Raw genomic sequence first — 20,026 nt, forward strand, 5'->3', positions numbered from 1 at the left:
GTGACCGTATGATGACTTCCCATATATAAATCTTCACCTCCGGACCATTCCGGAACTCCTCGTGACGTCCGGATCTCATCCGGGACTCCGAACAACATTCGGTAACTACATACTATTTCCCATAACAACTCTAGCGTCACCAAACCTTAAGTGTGTAGACCCTACGGGTTCAGGAATCATGCAGACATGACCGAGACATCTCTCTGGCCAATAACCAACAGCGGGATCTGGATACCCATGTTGGCTCCCACATGTTCCCCGATGATCTCATCGGATGAACCACAATGTCGGGGATTCAATCAATCCCGTACACAATTCCCTTTGTCTATCGGTATGATACTTGTCCGAGATTCGATCGTCGGTATCCCTATACCTTGTTCAATCTCGTTACCGGCAAGTCTCTTTACTCGTTCCGTAACACATCATCCCGTGATCAACTACTTGGTCACATTGAGCTCATTATGATGATGTCTTACCGAGTGGGCCCAGAGATACCTCTCCATCACACGGAGTGACAAATCCGGGTCTCGATTCGTGCCAACTCAACAGACACTTTCAGAGATACCCGTAGTGTGCCTTTATAGCCACCCAGTTATGTTGTGACGTTTGGCACACCCAAAGCATTCCTACGGTATCCGGGAGTTGCACAATCTCATGGTCTAAGGAAATGATACTTGACACTAGAAAAGCTTTAGCAGACGAACTACACGATCTTGTGCTATGCTTAGGATTGGGTCTTGTCCATCACATCATTCTCCTAATAATGTGATTCTGTTATCAACGACATCCAATGTCCATGGTCAGGAAACCGTAACCATCTATTGATCAACGAGCTAGTCAACTAGAGGCTCACTAGGGACATGTTGTGGTCTATGTATTCACACATGTATTACGATTTTCGGATAACACAATTATAGCATGAACAATAGACAATTATCATGAATAAGGAAATATAATAATAACCATTTTATTATTGCCTCTAGGGCATATTTCCAACAATTCGGACACCGAAAGTGTTTCGGGACGTACCAGGAAGGAATCGGGTCACAAGAAGGGGTTCTGGGCACCCCCGGCAAGTTATGGGCCTTATGGGTCAAAGGAGGGGACAGACCAGCCCACAAGGGGGTTGGTGCGCCCCCTCCCTTGTTTGGCCAACCCTAGGGAAGGAAAAGGGGGAGGGCTAGCCCCTCCTGCCTTTCCCTCTCATGGGAGAAAGGAAAGGGGGCACCCTCCCCTGCCTTTCCCCGCACTCCAAATAAGGAAAGAGGGGCACGGCTTGGGAGGGACCCCAAGTAGGATTCCTCCTACTTGGGCGCCTCCTTTGGCCGCTCCTCCCTCTCTCCCACCTATATATATATATATATATGTGGGGAGGGGCGCCACACAAGGACACAACATTGTCTTAGCCGTGTGCGGCGCCCCCGTCCACCGTTTACTCCCTCGGTCATATTTTTTGTAGTGCTTAGGCGAAGCCCTGCGGAGATCACATCACCATCACCGCCACCACACCGTCGTGCTGCTGGAACTCATCTACTACCTCGCCGTCTTGCTAGATCAAGAAGGCGGAGGACGTCACCGAGCTGAACATGTGCAGAACGCGGAGGTGTCGTGCGTTCAGTACTAGATCGGTTGGAGCGCGAAGAAAGTTTGACTACATCAACCGCGTTGTGAAACGCTTCTACTTACGGTCTACGAGGGTACGTAGACACACTCTCCCCTCTCGTTGCTATGCATCTCCATGGATAGATCATTGCGTGTGCGTAGAAATTTTTTGTTTTCCATGCAACAATTCCCAACACATATATATTCTAGTGGTTCAATACCAATCATCATGTAAACCTCTTCCCTCTCTCACTCTTCCTTTCTATCTCTAGTTATGTTTTGTTTCTTTTTATATCCTATAAGACACAAATCAAACAACCAAAAACAACACATTTTTAGCAGCAACATACCCACGCGGATTGGCCGTCGGATTTGAGCTGGACAGAAGTCATTCCCATGCATGTGGACGTTGCTTGTAGAGCTTCAAGGCATGCCATCATTTCCGCTTGCATAGCACTGGCCACATGTTCCATCCGAGCAGCTCCTAATCCCATAACGTCCCCGTTATTATCCCTCATCATAAAGCCCCAGCTACCACACATTGCTGCTTCATGAAAGGCCCCATCAACAATGATTTTGAGGACGTCGGCCATTGGTTTCTGCCACTCTCTCTGCTCCCAACATGTCGATGGATTCTGATGCCCAATACTCCATAACCGTAGCATTCCTCCTGCAGGCCTCCTTTTTTTCTCCAGCATTTACCTTGTTTCGGCGGTTCCACCACCTCCATAGCATGCATGTAACCAGCACCCTTTGATCTTCTGGCAAGTCTAGTACTTGTACTACTTCTTTAGCATATCCATATGCAGCCGACATGTGGATGTAGTCCTTCAAGCTCTAAACTTCTCCATAGTTTCTTGACTTCCTTGCATCTTATGAACGAGGGCCCGTCATCACCTAATCTTTTGCCGCAGCAGCACACACACGACGTTTCACACTCTATTCCTCCACGCTTCAGGGAGAGTCTCAAAGGGAAACGACAATGGCTAGCCTCCACAAGAACTGCTGCACTTTTGCTTGACATCGTATCTCCCAGATTCTTTTCTCAGCCATGCTTGTTACGGAGTTGTCACTTGTTGCGGGGATAGTGACATGTGTAGAAGAACCTAGAAAGGGTTAGGATGTGATTGCTTAAAAATTCAAGTGGCATCAGCACTCAGCAACACCTATTCCCAAGTGAAAATAAGCTGGAGGTTGTTCAGGCAGAGGTTGATGCAGGTGACGTCGGTGCCGACGGCGCTGTGCCGCATTAGCTCCTCGCCGCATCCCGAGTTTCCACACCCGACCTCAACGACCCGCGGGCTGCAACACAACAAGCAACATGTATGTTCAGAAATCAGGAGTCCCTCACGAGATTGACCTCAAGAACGGGGGAAGAGTTAAAGGAGCATGAACTGGGAGGGAGAGGAGAAGAACAGGGCGTGGCCAGCGGCCCCATCGACTCCGTGTCCGCCTGACGAGACGAGCCCAACAACGGCAGCCCCGGGAGGACATGATCTCTCGCCCACCGCCTCCTCGACGCTAAGGGCAAAGTAGCTCCGGGCAGCAGCGGCGAATCCCTCGGTGTCGCACAACGGTGACCTTGGGGTGTCGTAGCAAGAGTTCGTGGAAGGGGAGCACGCGACCTCCCGCCGTTTGCCAGATGGGGGAGCTTGTGGCGGCGGCCAGATCAGAGGTGGGATAGGGTTAGGGGAATCAATTTGCATCGGTTTTTTAGGAGGGAGAAAAGAAAATCGCTACAGAGTGGAGGGGATTGTACGAGAGGTTGGACGAAGAGGGGCGAACGTAAGAGGGGAAACAAAATACTATGTTTCTTTTAGGTAGTAGAGAGAGAAAGAAAATCGCTACAGAGTGGAGGGGGTCGTACGAGAGGTTGGACGAAGAGGGGCGAACGTAAGAGGGGAAACGGAACACTACGTTTCTTTTAGGTAGTAGAGAGAGAAAAGAAAATCACTACAGAGTGGAGGGGGTCGTATGAGAGGTTGGACGAAGAGCGGCAAACGTAAGAGGGGAAACGGAACACTACGTTTCTTTTAGGTACTACCTCCGTCTCGGTGCATCAGTCATTCGCGTAGTTCTAGGTCGACAGTTTGACTATATAAGTATGTATTATTTTTTAGAGAAGGAGGATGACCCCCGGCCTCTGCATCTGGGCGATGATATGGCCACTTTATTAATTATTCTCATAAGACCTTACAAAGTCATATAACAGTAAGACTAAAGCCACCGTCTAAGCAACAACTGTCGCTACACCTATCCAATTGATGAAGGGGCGCTGATAGCCTAGGCCTAATACCAAACAGACATCGCAGCCAGACCTAACATCTAAGACCTGAGGTCCCAACCAAGACGCCTTCCGGGTATGGGCACCCACCGGTTCGGCGTGCTCCTCAACCAGGACGCCTGCCGGGTATGAGGCCGCCGCAGCCACTTGCCACCAATCCATCTTCAGAGATGTACTGCTGCATCTACCTTGCACGGTCTAGCTACCGTCGACGCCACCATGACGCCAGACAGCTTCCTCCTCCTGCGCGAGTCCATCTCCGCGCATCGGACGCCGAGTCTCCACTGCGCCATGCCGCCGAGACCCACCGTCTATGATACTGTTGATGCCACACCGCTCCACCTACATGCCATCTCGCGTCGACTCCGAACTACCAGCAACTCCACCACCCTGAGCAGTCCTCGGCCGACGCTTTCAGGAAGGAACACGACACCAAAGTGCCATCGTCGCCCAAACAGAGGAACAGAGACTTTCGCCTGCGCTCATGGCAGAGGTGGGGGGCGTATGATCCACACCGAAGCCTCCAGGAAGGGAATCGGCGCCGAGGGCGTCGACTTTGGTGCGGCCGCCACGCCGGCCTGGAGTTTCCCCCGGATCCATGCCCACCCGCCAGATCCATCCAGGCAGTATTGGCGTCGACCGTAGTCGCTACCGTAGCCAGCACGAACCGGAGTAGATCGAGTCGGAGACGACGCCTCCCATGGAACTCCGGTCGGCCATCGAGGAGCCGCCATAGTGCCGCCGCCTCCACAACGCCCACGCAGCCGTGGAAGGCCCCCCATCTGCACCCGCGGGTGCAGCCCGCCAGGCAGGCCGCACAGCGTGCCACCGATCGAGGCCGTCGCCCCGAGATCCCCGCGCCGCCCGAGGCACCGGCGGTCAGATCTGAAACAGATGGACCAGGCCACCGTAGGAGCGCCCCGAACGGCCCCCCACGCGACCACCCGGGGAAGCAGCTCCTGCCGTCGCCCCCTGAGTCCTCGCCGGCGCGCCCAGTCGCCAACGCGCCGCCTAACGCCACCCGCGCCAGGTCCGGCCGCTGCGGGGAGGAGAGATCCCGCCGCCGCCGACGCCAACCGGGCTTTGCCCGGCGGCGGCGGGCAGGAGAGGTGGGAGAGGGAGCCGAGGGCTTGGCGGCGCTAGGGTTCCCCCCTGGTCGCCGCGCGGGGGCGACCCAGGGGAGAGGTGGGAGAGGGGAGAGGCAAAAAATATATTTTCAGAAACTACATGTGTGTAGAAATCTAGTGATATATTTTTCATGACATATAATACATATTTAATTTCTCAAATCGATGACCTAGAATTACGCGAATGACTTATACGCTGGGACGGAGGGAGTAGTAGACATTGCCCTGCTTCAAATGACGGAAATGCCCAGGAACAGCTGCCGCGCACCGCCATCCCCTCTGCATCGACGGCCACCAACCAGCTCCCATTCCTCTTCTCACCTCTCCAGGAGATCACGCGGCGAGGGAACGAAGCCCACCACCGACGACCCCCTCCTTCCTCTCTTCCAGCTTCCCCTCCTCCGGCGCCGGTCCCGCGGCGGCAATGGGGATGGTGCGGGCGGCGTCGTTTCTGCTCCTGTTGGCGCTGCTCGCGGCGGCGGACGCAAGGAGGCAGAAGGGCGGCGAGACGGCGTGCGACAAGGGGTGGGAGTGCAGCGGCAGCAGGTTCTGCTGCAACGAGACCATCACCGACTACTTCAAGGCCTACCAGTTCGAGGAGCTCTTCGCCAAGCGCAACAGCTCCCTCGCCCACGCCACCGGCTTCTGGGACTACCAGGCCTTCATCACCGCCGCGGCCCTCTTCGAGCCTCGTGGGTTCGGCACCACCGGCGGCAGGGAGATGAGCATGAAGGAGGTCGCCGCCTTCCTCGGCCACGTCGGCGCCAAGACCTCGTGTACGCTTCTCTCTGCTCCTCATTCTAATTCACCTTGATGTGCCTTCCGGGATATAGAGAAATCATCTGCCAGTAACAGTTTTAACCATAGGCTTCATGAATTTCAAGCCAGGGTTAAACGTTGTGTGGGCTTTCCGGATGCAACGAAATGTGAATTAGGTAGTATTTAGTTTCCATTGGAATAGTGTTTCATCAGAATGGTTCCTACCTAGATTTGAAACTTGACATCTGCAAAGCATCGTTAGTAGTATAATTATTGCCCATCAAGTTTTAGTTTGTATAATTCTGTACAACTGACTAGAGATCTTTAGAAGATTCATTCTAATTGCCCTACATGTTCACTGGGAGTATAACACATCGTATAGTTCCAAATGTATAAGAAACCTAAAGATGATAATCAGGAGTGGCATCTCATTTTACTGGATGGTTACTCCTACAGGTGGATATAGTCTAGCTGACGGTGGTTCATTGGCTTGGGGTCTTTGCTACAACCATGAAATGAGCCCAAGCCAGAGCTACTGTGACGACAGCAATGAATTATACCGTTGTGCTGAAGGAGTTGAGTACTATGGTCGAGGCACCCTTCCTGTTTACTGGTCAAGTCTGATATGTTCTTCTGTCAGTTGTTGTTAATTAGAAACCGGCTGGGTCAAGCTATTGATTTTGAATCTGCTTGTTAATGATCCTCAGGAACTACAACTATGGTATCATGGGTAAGGGTATCAAGCAGGATCTGTTGAACCACCCAGAGTTATTGGAACAGAATGCCACACTAGCATTTGAAGCAGCGATCTGGAGGTGGATGACTCCAATGAAGAGGAAGCAGCCATCAGCCCATGATGCCTTTGTTGGCAACTGGAAACCAACCAAGAAAGATACTTTGTCCAAGAGGTATCCTGGCTTCGGTGCGACAATGAACATTTTGTATGGTGATGCCATCTGTGGTAAAGGGTCCATTGATAATATGAATGGCATTATATCCCACTATCAACATTATCTTGATTTGATGGGAGTTGGTGCTCAGCACTCTGGAGATAACTTGGATTGTGCCGACCAAGTGCCATTCAATCCATCATCAAAGAGTCCCGACTCATAAGAAAGCTGCATGCCAGATCCATGTATATTTCCCTGTAAATTTGAGGCGCAGCTATCTTGCATCGGTAACGCTAGAAGTATTGTATGCGAATCTATATGATAGTATTTATTAGTAGCTCTGAGGACGACTGTTGCGTTTGTGTAGCCTGTAACCTATTTATGTAAGCCCGTAACCTTCTCTCATTATGTGTTTTTGCCATGTATATTACAGCAGAGAACTCGCATTTGAACACATGATGACTTCCTTGTAAATTATATTACTTCTGTTACTAAAGGTAATTGATAATTCATCGCCCTTTGCTTTAACATAAGTTCACTACTGGTTTGCTCCTGTCATGGATGTTCTTTCAGCAAAAACCTGCCATTGCTCTCTTGTTCTGTGAAGATGACTGCTGGGCAGCAATGATGATTTTTAAACGATCTGAGTAGAGAGATCTTGCCTTGGTTTGCTTTCTGAGTTCTGTGGACCACAGTTTTCTTTTTTTTGGCATTTTCTCTATTTTGGTGTAATGTGTGACGTTAATTAATTTTCAGAGGCAGAAACATTGACCATACTTTGTTATGGTATATATAAACAGATATATGGGAGCATGGGTGGAAAAAAGGACATCACAGCGAACATAAAATACAGTCAACACCTCAAAATCTATTGTGAATTTACAGCGATAACAAGTGTGGGAGTTCAGAGCCATATTCTTACAGCACTACAGATGGATGGATATTTACCACTGAAGCGGCTTATCCAAGTGCCTTCTTTGGGGACCGTCAGCTGGGAACCACACATGGACCTGGATAGCCAGGTACAGATAGGCTAACTAGTGAGCTGTGTCTTTTTCCTCTTCCATTTCAGGGCACCAGCAACTATTACTGGCATTCAAACAAGGCGAGCAGGAAGGGGATGGAGCTCACCAACATCCCCCATCTTTCCTCCTCCTCCAGCTTCTTCTTCTCCAGCTGCAGGTAATGTTTGCATCGCCTCTCATGCCGACCATGGCGGCGGATAACATGTGGATATTGTGGTGCTACAGAAGTAGAAGAAGAACTGGGAAGGCTGTGATAACAGCGCTTGCTGCTGGTAGTAGGTGCAGTGCTGATTCTGCATGCCCAGAGCCCATTGAACAGCATAATGTAGACAGCCTTTCAGGTATGGCGCGTTTCATGGCTAATTTTTCGCAGTAAATTGTAGCACTGTAATGTCGAGAACATCGACACATTGCTGATTTTTTGTTGCTTTGGGGAGTCTGTACAATGAGAACGTTGCTGATAATGAGTATACTTCTACAGCTGAGCATTTTTCACTTGCCTCACTTCTCTCACACAATAACTTGTATTGCGATCCAACTATTTGACAAAATAAATATATAGCAAGAACTAAGAGTTTTCTTCCGGTCTGCTAATATATTGTTGGCCAATTAAATTTTCTTTGCGTATAGTGGCCTCAGGTCCTGCAAATACCCAATGTTATAGAAGGAGGGGTTTTGCTGCTGTTGCTCTGCTCCCTTTTCTACTTCCTCACGTTGATATGGCGAGTGCGTAAGTACAGTATTCAGCCACTATTACATTCCTATATTGTACTTAATTCTCATACCTAGTTCCTATCAATCTAATGCTGTTAAACCTACATTTATGTGAGCATTTTCTTTATGGTCAATTTGTTGAACTGTACAATCATAGACTAGAATCAATTATAAGAAGTGGATCATAGGCCAATCAAGTATGAGTATGACCTAGAATATCGATTTGCAGAAAAGAGTAACCTACTCAAAGTTGTTTCTTGTTCTTTAAACATCCCTATGTACTTTGAGGTAGTTGTTTCTTGATCTTTAAACATCATCACCAAGATGATCTCAAAGAAGTTCCCTAATTTGGATTGACTTTGTAGGGCTGACTCATATGATGGATCAATTATTCAAAACGGTGTGAGGAATGTCTTAACCAAGGTGAAAGCAGCTGGCGTGCTTCGTTTGGTTTTCCATGATGCAGGGACTTTTGATATTAGTGACAAATCAGGTTAGATATTATTTGTATGTTATCAAAGTTTAATAACAGAGCAAGTTTTGCATGTGTTTAAAAGGCTAATGATCTAGAATTGGGAATTCAAATATGCTAAGGTTGAAGATATCTAAAAATGATTGTTGCAAAGTACAGTAGAAAACTGTTACGTAATGGGCCTAATGGCCTGGGCTGGTGGTATAGCCCGTTAGTCTTAGGGTTAATTAGAGATAAGGGTCGTTTGCTTAGGGGTCAAGTAAGCCTTGCTTGGGAGTCAAGTAAACCTCTCTATATAAAGAAAGGAGATGTATCAATCTAATCAAGCAAGAATTAAGAAGGAAATCCCTTCCATCTTGCCCGGCCGTGGGCAAAAGGCCCTCTCGCGCCCTCCTTCTAGCAGCCACATAACAAAAACACTAGAGAAACACTGATGATTGATGACAATATCTTGCAGGTGGCATGAATGGCTCCATAATCTATGAAGCTGACAGACCTGAAAATGCAGGACTTAGTAAATCCTTAAAGGTTCTTTTCCTCTTCAGAAAGTACCTTTACAACACATCTTTCTTCTTTGCTTGTTGTCATGGATAGTGCCATATCCTACCAAGGAACACCTAACTTGACATATCTGTTGATTGCTTTAAAACCAACCAGATACTACGAAAAGCAAAAGAAGGGATCGACCAGGTTCAGCAAGGTATGTGCTTTACACATGTGTTCTGTATTTAACTTAACTTTATCTGTATCCTGGAGTCAACCTTTTACTGTCTCTCTATAGTGTCATGGGCGGACTTGATCGCAGTGGCTGGTGCTGAAGCAGTTGCACTCTGTGGAGGGCCTGAAATTTCCATAAGATTAGGCCGTTTAGATTCCAGGTGCATCATAGTGGCTTGTCATTTTACAAATTCCTTACAACATTAACCAAACTTTTAGCTATTCTAGAGGTGTTCCTTTTTAGTGCTTGTCATTATTCTCCTGAAGTAACGCATGTCTCATGTAGCACTGCTGATCCTACCGGTAAACTTCCTGAAGAAACATTGGATGTTGTGGCCTTGAAAACGTCATTTGGCAAAAAGGGCTTTTCGTGAGTCTCGCTTTTGTTCAACAACCTCTGTGAATTTCCGTTGTCTATTTTGTATTACCTAATGAAACTTGGCTCCGGTGGCCAGAATTGTATATCTGTATATGATTTTCCCTAGAATTCTTCCAAGGATTCCATAAAGCAGCCAGTGTCCATCCATGTCTGCTTGGCAGGACACAGGAGATGGTCGTTTTATCTGGAGCTCACACAATTGGGGGTAAAGGATTCGGGAATCCAAATGCTTTTGATAACGCCTATTTCAAAGTACTCCTTGAGAAGCCACGGCCGACTTCATGTAAGTCATTGTGATATTATCACCATTCTCTTTAATACCCCTTAATTTGTAAATGTACTTATATGTGGTGTTCACATATGAAGCTGGCATGCCGATAGGGCTGCCCACGGACTGGGCACTCACTGAAGATGATGAATGCTTAAGGTATTCTATTGAACCAGACAGTCAGCTTTGCCTACCAATACATATCCTTCTTAGGGTTAATTTGACAAAGTTATTATGACCATCTTAGAGCCAGATGATTTGGCTTGTTTCAAATAAGCTAGATAAGATGGCTTATATGAATAGTAAAACTCAGAATAGTTCTAGGGGTGGCCCTAGCTTATAACATGCTGTAGATCATTCACAATCTTCTAAACACCATTTGCTTTCCTTACAAAAAACACCATTTGCTTGCCCAATCTCTCATTTTTAAAATACAAGCACCAATGAATTAACATATTTGCCGTCTGACTGAACTTTTGGTGACAAGCTAAGCAGCCTAAGCGACCTAGAAAATGTTAAGCAACCTACGCCAAATGGATATTAGCGATTTTCCTTGCATATTTACGCCAGGTGATCGGCCCACTGACATCAGACGCTAAACTGCTTGCAGGTGGATCGATATCTACGCGGAGGACGAGGATAAATTTTTCGCCGACTTCAGAGATGCATACACCAAGCTTGTAAATAGCGGAGCCTCGTGGAGAACAGCTTAGTTAGAATTACTAAGTCTTTTTTTGTCAATAAGGAGGTGCCACCCCCTGTTCCCCGGCCTCTGAATCTATTGATGCACACAACAAGTGTAAGATTCGTGGAAATTGTCTGTGCTCATTCCCTGTTTGTTTGGAGCTCGGGAAATTTGTACGGAAAACAAACTACTGTTTGTCTGGCTCATGCACGGATCGACCTAGCGTTCCATTGCTGGGGCCGCCGTTGTTGGTCCGTTTTGTTGACATGAATAGATTTGCGCTATTCCAGACTGAACAATGTGGGTAAGGGGTCGACTACGAGAGGAAGGAAATGGTTAAAGTTGCCGTAATGCTATTAAGATGATGTTCATTGGGCCCGCAAAAAAAATATGATGTTCATTGGGCAGGGATGACAAATCAAACATTTTTTATGGCAATTTATATTGTCATGAGGATGGAAATTTAGTTAGCAAGCACGGCAAATCCTGACAAATAACTGAATTGAAGCGGATCTGCCATGCTTGTCTAAACTTGTCATTCTCAACTAACATAAATTGCAATGCAAGTGTTTGTAATTTCCATGCTTCCCAGCTGACGTTCGCTGGTTAAGCCGGTCCTAAAGTTATGCTTAGAATAATGTATATGTGCGGAATTGCAGTGCCAAAATACCGCTCAAATTTATCAGGAAAATTTCCGGTTCTGACGGGCGGGCGGACATGAACCGGTACGAAGATGACAGCAGAGCATGTGATGTGAGGAACCACACACTGACGTCCATGTGTACGACGGCTACGAGTGATTAGCGCAGAGACAAGTTCGATGCAGGCGCAGAAACGATAAGCTCCATCAGTGGCTGGCTCCGCTTTGCCCCTCTCGCTCTCTCTCTCTCTTCCCCTGAGCCCTCTGTCACTCCACGAGTCCATGTCCATGACAGGTAAAGCCGCTGCATCCTAGATGATCCAGGCGATGGGATGAGGCCCACCGCAGCAGCAACCAAGCCTTCCTTCCTCCTCGCCGGACACCAACCATTCCCGACCTCGTCAAGGGCAGCAGGGGTAGCAGCAGCAGCAGCCGATCCATGCAAGCCGCCCAAGAAGTCTAGGCGCACTGGCCGGTCATGGCGAGCCGCATCGGCAGGTAGTAACGGCGCCGACGGCAGCGATGAGCGCGGCCAGTCCGTGTCGACGGTGGCGACGACGCCGTCAGGGAGGCGGGCCCGGCTGTCGGCGCGGCGGCGGGAGAGCATCAGGCTCCTGGACGGGCTGCCGGGCCAGGGCGGCATCGGCGAGTTCCTGCGGCACCCCGCCGGCGTGGAGTCCCTGCTCAACACCCGGGCGCTGCAGAGCTTCGCGCCGGTGGAGCCGGAGTCGGAGTCGGGCCCGGCCGGCGCCTTCAGGTGCACGCTGCACCCCATGGGCTTCCTCGGCTTCCAGGTCGCCCCGGTCCTGGACCTCCGCGTCACCCCGACCCGCGACGACTGCACCGTAGAGATGCTCTCCTGCAGGGTAACTTACCAACACACACACGCTTGATTCCATGGACCTATTCTCCCTGGATGAAAAAATGATCGCTGAACCGTGGTTCAATTTGCCTTTGGTGACAGTTTGAGGGTTCGGACTCGATCGAACAGCAGAATGAGCTCTTTTCAGGTCATCAATCCATGCTTAGCTAACATTCTTCACAAGCACTCTATCTCTGTCAATGGTGGAATAGCTGCATCAATTATTCAGATAGATTTTTTTGCGAAACAATTATTCAGTTAGTTATGTTCTACTCATAGTTTCACACTTGCATGAGGATTTTTTCTTTACGATTTCCAAACATTTGATATCTCTGCCCAATAGATAGTGCATCACCATGATCAGTTAGTTGCTGGGCTAAGTTTTTTTTTTTTTGGAAATACAATGTGCCTGAGCTGGAGTGTTGGATGCTGGCAGCGGTTATGAGGAACCGAATAACATGGGGAGACAATGGTGATCAGGAGCCATGCTTGGACATCGATGTCAATTTGGAGGTCACTCTGGAGGTAAATATGGCATTGAGTTTAGTGATATAGCTTGCATCACAAAATTCACACTGATGCATGACACTAAGATGGAGTATGTTTAGTTGAGTATCATCATCATCCCAGCCTCCCAGGGATGAGTGGATGACAAGGGTTTCCTACAAGACGAGCCCTCAAGTTCCTCATATGTTGTATTTCAGGTGTACACGAAGCCATTCAGCTTGCTCCCGCTGTCGGCAGTGGAGAAACCAGGCAACCTGTAAGGCCCTGCATCCCTTAGAAGTTTCTGCAATTTAGGATCAAGTGCTTTCCTGATGCTTACATACAGAATGGCAATAAACTAGCTTTCGAAAGGATCGGCGCCCCCATCGAGATGCTTAAGCGCATAATTCACGCCTCAAGCTACGCCGTTTTCCCAATTGTCGTGAAACTGAGTTTTACCTGTTTCAAAGAAGAAGAAAACTGAATTTGATGGGTGTCACTTTTTTGAGTTAAGTAACATTGGCATCCACTGTATGTTTGTTTGGCAGGCTGATGCAAGGGCTGCTTGACAGGCTTGTCCCGATGCTGGGCGAGCAGCTGCTGAGGGACTACCATTCCTGGGTTCAGCAGCAGGCCCAGTCTTCATCCTCATGAGCAAGTGACTGCCCAAAGTCTGAAACTAACACTACCTACCTAGCAGATTCCTGGGATTCATGGCCGGCTCGGCTTCCATCAAATCCAGCTGGCAGCAGCACCAAGAAAGAATCACGAGGACGCGGCATGGGTCAATTTGTCGATGCTTGCATGATATAAGAAAGAATCATTTACTGTACATCCCATCCTAACCTTTGAGAGAAATCATTCGAATTTCGAAAAGGTTGTGCCTAGCTAACTTTTGACCCATGTACATATCTCTCCATTCCTAAATATAAGTCTTTTTCGAGATTCCACTATAGACTACATACGGAGCAAAGTGAGTGAATCTACACTCTAAAATATGTCTGTGTACATCCTCATGTAGTTTGTAGTGGAATCTCTAAAAAGACTTATATTTAGGAATGGAGGGAGAAAACTCATGCTGCACATTAGCATGATGTTGAAGGTTCTGGTTGTTATTATTGCATCAGTCTCAATGTAATACTATTACATTACACATGTTCAAACAGCATGAGGTTTCCCTCAAGAAATTGCAGTAGTTGAAACTTCTCTAGTCCAGTGACAACTTTAACAGTTGCAGACATATTTTCTGGGACAGTTTTGAAACATGTTCTGGGATATCTTCCATATTATTCTGAATCACAATACACTAGAATCAATACAAAGATTTCGATCTATCGACAGGCAAACCATACACAACAACAAATCAAGCCATTTTTAGATGACATGTACAACCATAATAATAAAAAATCTGTGGTAAAGATCATCATCATCGTTTGTCCTGTACATTCCTTCACAGAAACTATCTCCATCAGGGCTTCAAGGTATAAGAGCTTGCCTGTACAGCTCATCCTTGCCATCGGTAGGCGAGTTCCCAACGGGCATCGCTCTGTTAGGCAGCACCATCTCTGCAGAGCTCAAAACACGCGCTGCATTCCGGTACCACGGCTGCAAATGAGGGTCAAGGGAAGGCGAGTCCGGCAGCATCACGGAACCCCAGTCTCTCTGCCCTACCTGCGGTTCGCGTATTCTTCGTCGCACCAGAAGCCCAGCCACGTCTTCCCTTCTGATCTCCGTCATTGTCCGTGCGATTGCCATGCATAAGAGGAGCACAAAGACTGCATCCTCTTTGGGTAAGAACTCCATTGCGAGCAATTTCCAGTTTAGGAGCGCGGTTGCCCTGCCATCAGGATAATATGGTGATGTTCGGACTAGGGTGAGGTACTGCTCTTCCTCGCTGTGGTTATTTGATGTGCTGTCCTTCTTTACGCTGTAACTCAGTCTCCTCCCTACAAGCAGCCTTGCCTGCTAATATGGTTTATCGCGGTATGGTTAGAAGGCATTACAAAATGGCACTGGAAAGTCCATCAAGTACTATATCAGTAGCGAACTGAACTTCCACTTACATGTGTGGTGCAAGTCACATGCCATCTATCACAGTTAAATCTAGCTAGTCTAAGATGAAAAATATTTTTTTTACGGAACAAAAATAGCTACACATCCGAATTAAATAGGAAACATGAACAAATATGGTTGATCAGTCAAATGACATGTATACTCAAAAAGAGAAGTTAGATGGCATCTGTTGTACATACAGACAACTCATATATGTTGCATTTCTGAAAGCAACAATAAAGATGGAGTGCTGTAATCCTTTTTGCCTGTTAACTGATTTACTAATAAATCAACTAATATAGAATGTTCATACCACCAGAGCTTTCAGCAATGAACACCTAATGCAGGACAGTTATGTGATTATGTCACCTCAAGATTATCTATACTAACTCCAATTCCAGACGAAAAATGCATCAAGAAATCGAGCGAAAGAAACTTATGGGACATACCTCTTCTTCTGAAGTCTCATTATGTAGCTGAAAGTTGAGGTCATCTCCCAACCACACTGTCAGTACATCTCCAGTTGAAAAACGCCAAACAACCTTATTCTCCTGTTGATATTTCGTTGGCGTTGCTGTGCCAACCACCTTTTCTGCATCAACAAAGGGAAACAACTAGGCTCCTCTCAGCACAAGGTATAATACTGACATCAAGCAACTATTCAGTGTAATGAAGTTACCCGGAGCATAACCAACGGATGTTGCACTTGCAGTGTAGGACCATGAGCCTTCTCGGACCTCAATGATCCTATCTTCCCATTTCACTGCCATGGGAGTTTCAGGTCCTCTCCGCCAAATCCCTCTGCCTATTCTACACATGTTGCAATTGAATTCAGCACAATTGTACTGAGATATAACAGTAAATGCTATAACAGTAAATGCCGTTCCCCCGCAGCAAAAGCTTAGTAACATAACCACTCAACAGCAGATTGTAACTTCATATAAAAGCAAAAGGGTTAACTATGGTGTATTTTGTTAGAGAATTCACCAAAAACTTGTTAAGGGGTGTGGTATGTGCCACATAATGTTAAGCTATAAATTCCAAAACTCAAATACATATAGATTCTGAACAATACCTCATCCTAACGACGAAACATTCTTTCCCACCATAATCAAGTACTGTACGGGTCAGCCACCGTCCTTCCTGTGGACGGTAACTTCTCATGCGCAATATGACATCAGAAATCATTGCCCCGCCATCATCAGTGACTCTGTCAGGCACGCACTTCAATAAGTAAGGTGCTTGAATTGGAGGGGTAATCGATGCCATCACCATAATCCTGGCATCGAGCTCCTCTGTAAGCATAAGTGATTTCTCATGCAGCATATCATTCCATGAGAATGATATATTCTTGAGGATCTTGCTGTTCCTGAAGCACCCACCCATGCTGCGCCTTACCTCAATGGTGAGACCTCGGGTTGCAAATTCACAATACATGTGCCACATTTTCTGCCAGTTTTTGCAGGATAAATTGGACACTGACTTATCGAGCTTTAATGATCTGTAACACCTCTGTGCTCGCAAACGCAGAAATTCCTTGCTAATGTGCTCGCTGTCAAATTCTCCTTTCAGGAACACACATACCTGTTATCAAGAATAAATTATATGATTGTCAACATACAAAATAGGTAGTACATACTTCACATCTGTACTATCTATAAAAGACGTAAGGTTCCCTAAAGCATTTCGCTCCTCACCTTTGTCCAACAATTAGTACATCATCTCCTCCCCCCCCCTCTCCCCCTCCCCCCCTCTCCGTTTTTTTTCCACATGTTTTCATTGAAAACCGCGCACATCTTATTGGTTTACCAAATAATTAAACATATCTTTTTTGGCAAGTCGATAAATGTTGATTCTTTTTTTAAGGAAGTGCTGATTCAATTGGCAGCTAAATTCCATTTTGGGTATGTAATCATGGTGATTGCGTACAAATTATTTCTGGACCCATTGCAACGCAAGGGCAATTATCTAGTAAAGCCAAAAAAGTCATAGTTGTGAGCTTTCCTTTGTGTACCAAAAAAATGAGTTTAGATAATAACTTAATTTACCTTATTTTGTAGTGGCATCATGGGCCAATTCTCCACTTTTCAATATTCAGTGGGAAAGCGGTGGGGGACGCCCCCACAGCAAACTCAAGTTCATGCCGTCTAGGTACGATATTATTTCTAAGAACTTTCAGTGGAAGTACAAAAAGATATGTGTGCCTAATTTTTTTCCGAATACCGTTCAGCGGCAAATACTAATGAGTAGGTGCAGATAAGCTCATTAACTCAATAACGGTGCAAACTCTAGCTTTTTGTTCCGAATAGCGTATCAGCTGCAAATACTAATGAGTAGGTGCAGATAAGCTCATTAACTCAATAACGGTGCAAACTTTAGCTTTTTGCTCTTCCAAGGATAGAACAGAAGAACACAAGAATTAACATTTTACTTGCAGTTATATTGGTGGACTCTTGTGATTGGATAATTAAATAACTGAACTATATTGATATAAAAATCCCCGGCTTTTTTTATGAAATGATGACCGCGATAAAGTATTAATATTTGCAGGTCTACCAACTACATTCAGTACTTAACAGAATCAATATAGGTAATCTTGCATCTTGGGCTTCTCGTCTTGAAGTGCCCATAATGTGGAACAAACTATTTGCTTTTTGACAAATGTTTTTTTAATATTTGCCACAGTATGACAGCTTGTGGACATCATGCCTGGCAGATCCCCAAGTTCTTTATCGATCCAAGACATAAGGAAATGCCAAAGCAGATGGAATTTTTGTGAAGAAGAATCGAATGGGTAAGTAGCCAAGTAGAAATTGTTTTTTACCGGCCAGCCACCAAGAACACTATCAATCTAGCTAATATGAAGCTGTATCACAAGTTCCTCATAAAGTTAAAATATGATTGGACAGCCTAAGAAATACCTCCATAAGAAATCTAGGTTGCAACCCCTTGTACAGCCGGTTGGTGTCCTCTTCTGATGCTGCAGCCTGCCAGTGGAACGCCTCCCTTGCTGTGCCAACTGCTGCCGCATCAACCTCTGAACCAGACAGATCGTATGGCTCATCATATGCCTCCTCCCACAAGATCCTTGTCCTCTCCACCGTCTCCTCACTGGCCACCTCCCCATAACTGACCACCATTTTCATAACGCTGTCCTTGATAGACATCAGTGTCATGTCTGTTGCATAGCTTGCCGGAAAACTCTGCCAAGGATACATAACAACTGTATAAGCTGTATATATGCAGATGGCAACAAAGCATTCGGTTGCTACTTTGCTTAACAGCTTAACAGGATTGGCAAGTCGTCACTACACATACCTGATGAGCAAGCCACATCAGTAATATGTCCAGGCTAGGCACGAGTCGAGTGTCTTCTCTGGTTGTGCACACACCCTTTCTGATGAGGTCAAGGAAACACGTGTAACGCCGTCTCGCAGCGACATGGTAGACACCTTCTGAGACAAAGGGCGAGGCAAAGTGGTCTGCTAGGCCGGCGTATGTTTGAACCATCATGAAAATTTCACTATTAGCACTGTCATTCTCAATGCCATTTGAATTATTTCCATCAAATTCACTGCTGTCAAGGTCAAACGGCTCCAATGGGTAGCGCGCGGCCCAGATGTCCCGACAACAGTCAGCGGCATGCTCCTCATTCTCAGCATCAAGTATTGATGGTCGATCGATGAGGCGCCCAAACCTTGATGCACAGTACGCAACATAGCTCTCCTGGGAACAGAAGAATCCACTTGAAATCGCACAGTTTGTCAGAAAATTTTAAAGGCTCAAATATAAGTAGATCCTAAAGTTCAGTGATTCTTTTTTTGAGAAAATGAAGTACAGCCAGGGGATCTTTTTCAAAATACAAATTTTGTTAAGAACAAGCAAAGTAATCTTGTATTCCTAAATTGTGAATGGAACAACTGTTTAGGCTACGTTGGCTTGCCTTAAGTAAAATAACCTCCAGAAAAATGAGCAAGTCATGAAGACGTAATTCAACCAGTAAAAGAAGACATGGCGGCAAGAAGGCTCACGTGGTGGAAGCAGTGGCAGAGCCAGACGAGGTGCACGTCGGGCGGGGGCACCAGCATCGCCGCCTCCTCTCCCCCTCCACCCGCCGCATCCGCGGCGAGCGGCAGCCACATCTCCTCGTACCTCCGCACGGACCGCGGCCCCGCGTTTCCTCGGGCGGACTCGGAGCGAAGGAACGCGAGTAGGCGGCGCGCGGCGGCGGCGAGGTCGACCGAGAAGAAGGCGGCGGGATAGCCCGCCTGCCCGCGGGGACCAGGGGACGAGGAGGGCATGGTGTCCTCCGGCGGCGCCTCTGCTGCGGAGGCCATTCGCCTTGTTGTCATCGGTGAGAATATTTTTTGTTGTCACTCGCGAAAGTGCAGAGAGCGGTTGGTCAAAAGGGGCATGTGCCGACTGATGGATGAATCATGGCGCATGATTAGGATGGGACGGACCGAGCAAACGATTTCTAAAAAGAATTTCTTTTTAAGCAATCTGATCTTTGGGATTTTTTTATGTAGGTTGTTTGATTTGTAGGATAGCATTTTATATTCATAAGAGATTTGTTATATTTTTTTGCACCACCTCATTCTCAAAATGTAAGATGTTTTTTTAGGCCAGAATAGATTTCATAAGAAAATTTTCATCCACTCCAATCTCTTGTCTAGAGTTTTTCTCCCACTTCACACCTCAGAACACGTTTTTATAGAAAAAGATGCTTTCTCATCTTCTTAACCTGAAATAACCAATCTCTTGTCTAGAATTTTACGTTTTTTCTGTGTGATGTTGTCCGTTACTGTTTTTTTAATACAGTATAATCGTTGAAGCTAGTTACATGCACATACCTATGAACGCATGGTCATACATTCTATTCCTATAAGAATATCTTCAACGACAACCTGTAAATTTCCTCCTGCACTCATCCGTGAACGGGGGGACCAGTTCGCGAACACGGATGCAGGAGGCCGTTGCCAACACTGCCCGCATACATTTCAAACACTTCTTCAACAAACTGAATGAAATTCATGCAAACACAGTGCATTTTATACAAAGCTG

At 46.6% G+C, this 20,026-nt stretch overlaps 4 protein-coding genes and 1 long non-coding RNA gene across 10 annotated transcripts; 3 read left to right on the forward strand and 2 right to left on the reverse strand.

Annotated features, from left to right (window-relative positions):
* Window positions 1-1,829: 1,829 nt before the first annotated feature.
* Window positions 1,830-3,389, reverse strand: LOC109786188 (uncharacterized). The gene is made up of 2 exons (XR_012190406.1): window positions 2,998-3,389; window positions 1,830-2,904 (listed from the first exon to the last, which is right to left on the reverse strand). It is a non-coding gene; the product is annotated as an uncharacterized lncRNA (long non-coding RNA).
* A 1,849-nt stretch (window positions 3,390-5,238) lies between these two features.
* LOC141028126 (chitinase-like protein 1) lies at window positions 5,239-7,195 on the forward strand. The gene is made up of 3 exons (XM_073506022.1): window positions 5,239-5,789; window positions 6,229-6,385; window positions 6,480-7,195. Exons 1-3 carry the CDS (start codon window positions 5,438-5,440, stop codon window positions 6,883-6,885), a joined length of 915 nt encoding a protein of 304 aa, XP_073362123.1. The 5' UTR covers window positions 5,239-5,437; the 3' UTR covers window positions 6,886-7,195.
* A 340-nt stretch (window positions 7,196-7,535) lies between these two features.
* Window positions 7,536-11,218, forward strand: LOC109786189 (putative L-ascorbate peroxidase 6). The gene is made up of 11 exons (XM_073506021.1): window positions 7,536-7,844; window positions 7,913-8,028; window positions 8,318-8,417; window positions 8,767-8,894; window positions 9,331-9,401; window positions 9,531-9,573; window positions 9,655-9,751; window positions 9,877-9,960; window positions 10,131-10,252; window positions 10,336-10,396; window positions 10,848-11,218. The coding sequence occupies exons 1-11, from the start codon at window positions 7,783-7,785 to the stop codon at window positions 10,948-10,950; spliced, it is 987 nt and encodes a 328-aa protein (XP_073362122.1). The 5' UTR covers window positions 7,536-7,782; the 3' UTR covers window positions 10,951-11,218.
* Window positions 11,219-11,736: 518 nt separating this feature from the next.
* Window positions 11,737-13,858, forward strand: LOC109786192 (uncharacterized). The gene is made up of 5 exons (XM_020344781.4): window positions 11,737-12,428; window positions 12,527-12,572; window positions 12,861-12,949; window positions 13,129-13,187; window positions 13,459-13,858. The coding sequence occupies exons 1-5, from the start codon at window positions 11,895-11,897 to the stop codon at window positions 13,562-13,564; spliced, it is 834 nt and encodes a 277-aa protein (XP_020200370.1). The 5' UTR covers window positions 11,737-11,894; the 3' UTR covers window positions 13,565-13,858.
* Window positions 13,859-14,165: 307 nt separating this feature from the next.
* On the reverse strand, window positions 14,166-19,366 carry LOC109786191 (glycine-rich domain-containing protein 2). Of its 6 annotated transcripts, none has more exons than XM_020344777.4 (7): window positions 18,994-19,366; window positions 18,281-18,688; window positions 17,884-18,165; window positions 16,038-16,546; window positions 15,642-15,772; window positions 15,412-15,554; window positions 14,166-14,872 (listed from the first exon to the last, which is right to left on the reverse strand). In XM_020344777.4, the coding sequence occupies exons 1-7, from the start codon at window positions 19,312-19,314 to the stop codon at window positions 14,387-14,389; spliced, it is 2,280 nt and encodes a 759-aa protein (XP_020200366.1). In that variant the 5' UTR covers window positions 19,315-19,366; the 3' UTR covers window positions 14,166-14,386. The 6 variants fall into 6 exon arrangements, with proteins under 6 accessions (XP_020200366.1, XP_020200365.1, XP_073362121.1 ...); XM_020344776.4 differs by having other exon boundaries at window positions 14,166-14,875; XM_073506020.1 differs by having other exon boundaries at window positions 18,281-18,707; window positions 18,994-19,361.
* Between the last annotated feature and the right edge of the window lie 660 nt (window positions 19,367-20,026).

Source organism: Aegilops tauschii, chromosome 7 (genome assembly GCF_002575655.3).
Source record: "Aegilops tauschii subsp. strangulata cultivar AL8/78 chromosome 7, Aet v6.0, whole genome shotgun sequence".
NCBI classification, from domain to species: domain Eukaryota; kingdom Viridiplantae; phylum Streptophyta; class Magnoliopsida; order Poales; family Poaceae; genus Aegilops; species Aegilops tauschii.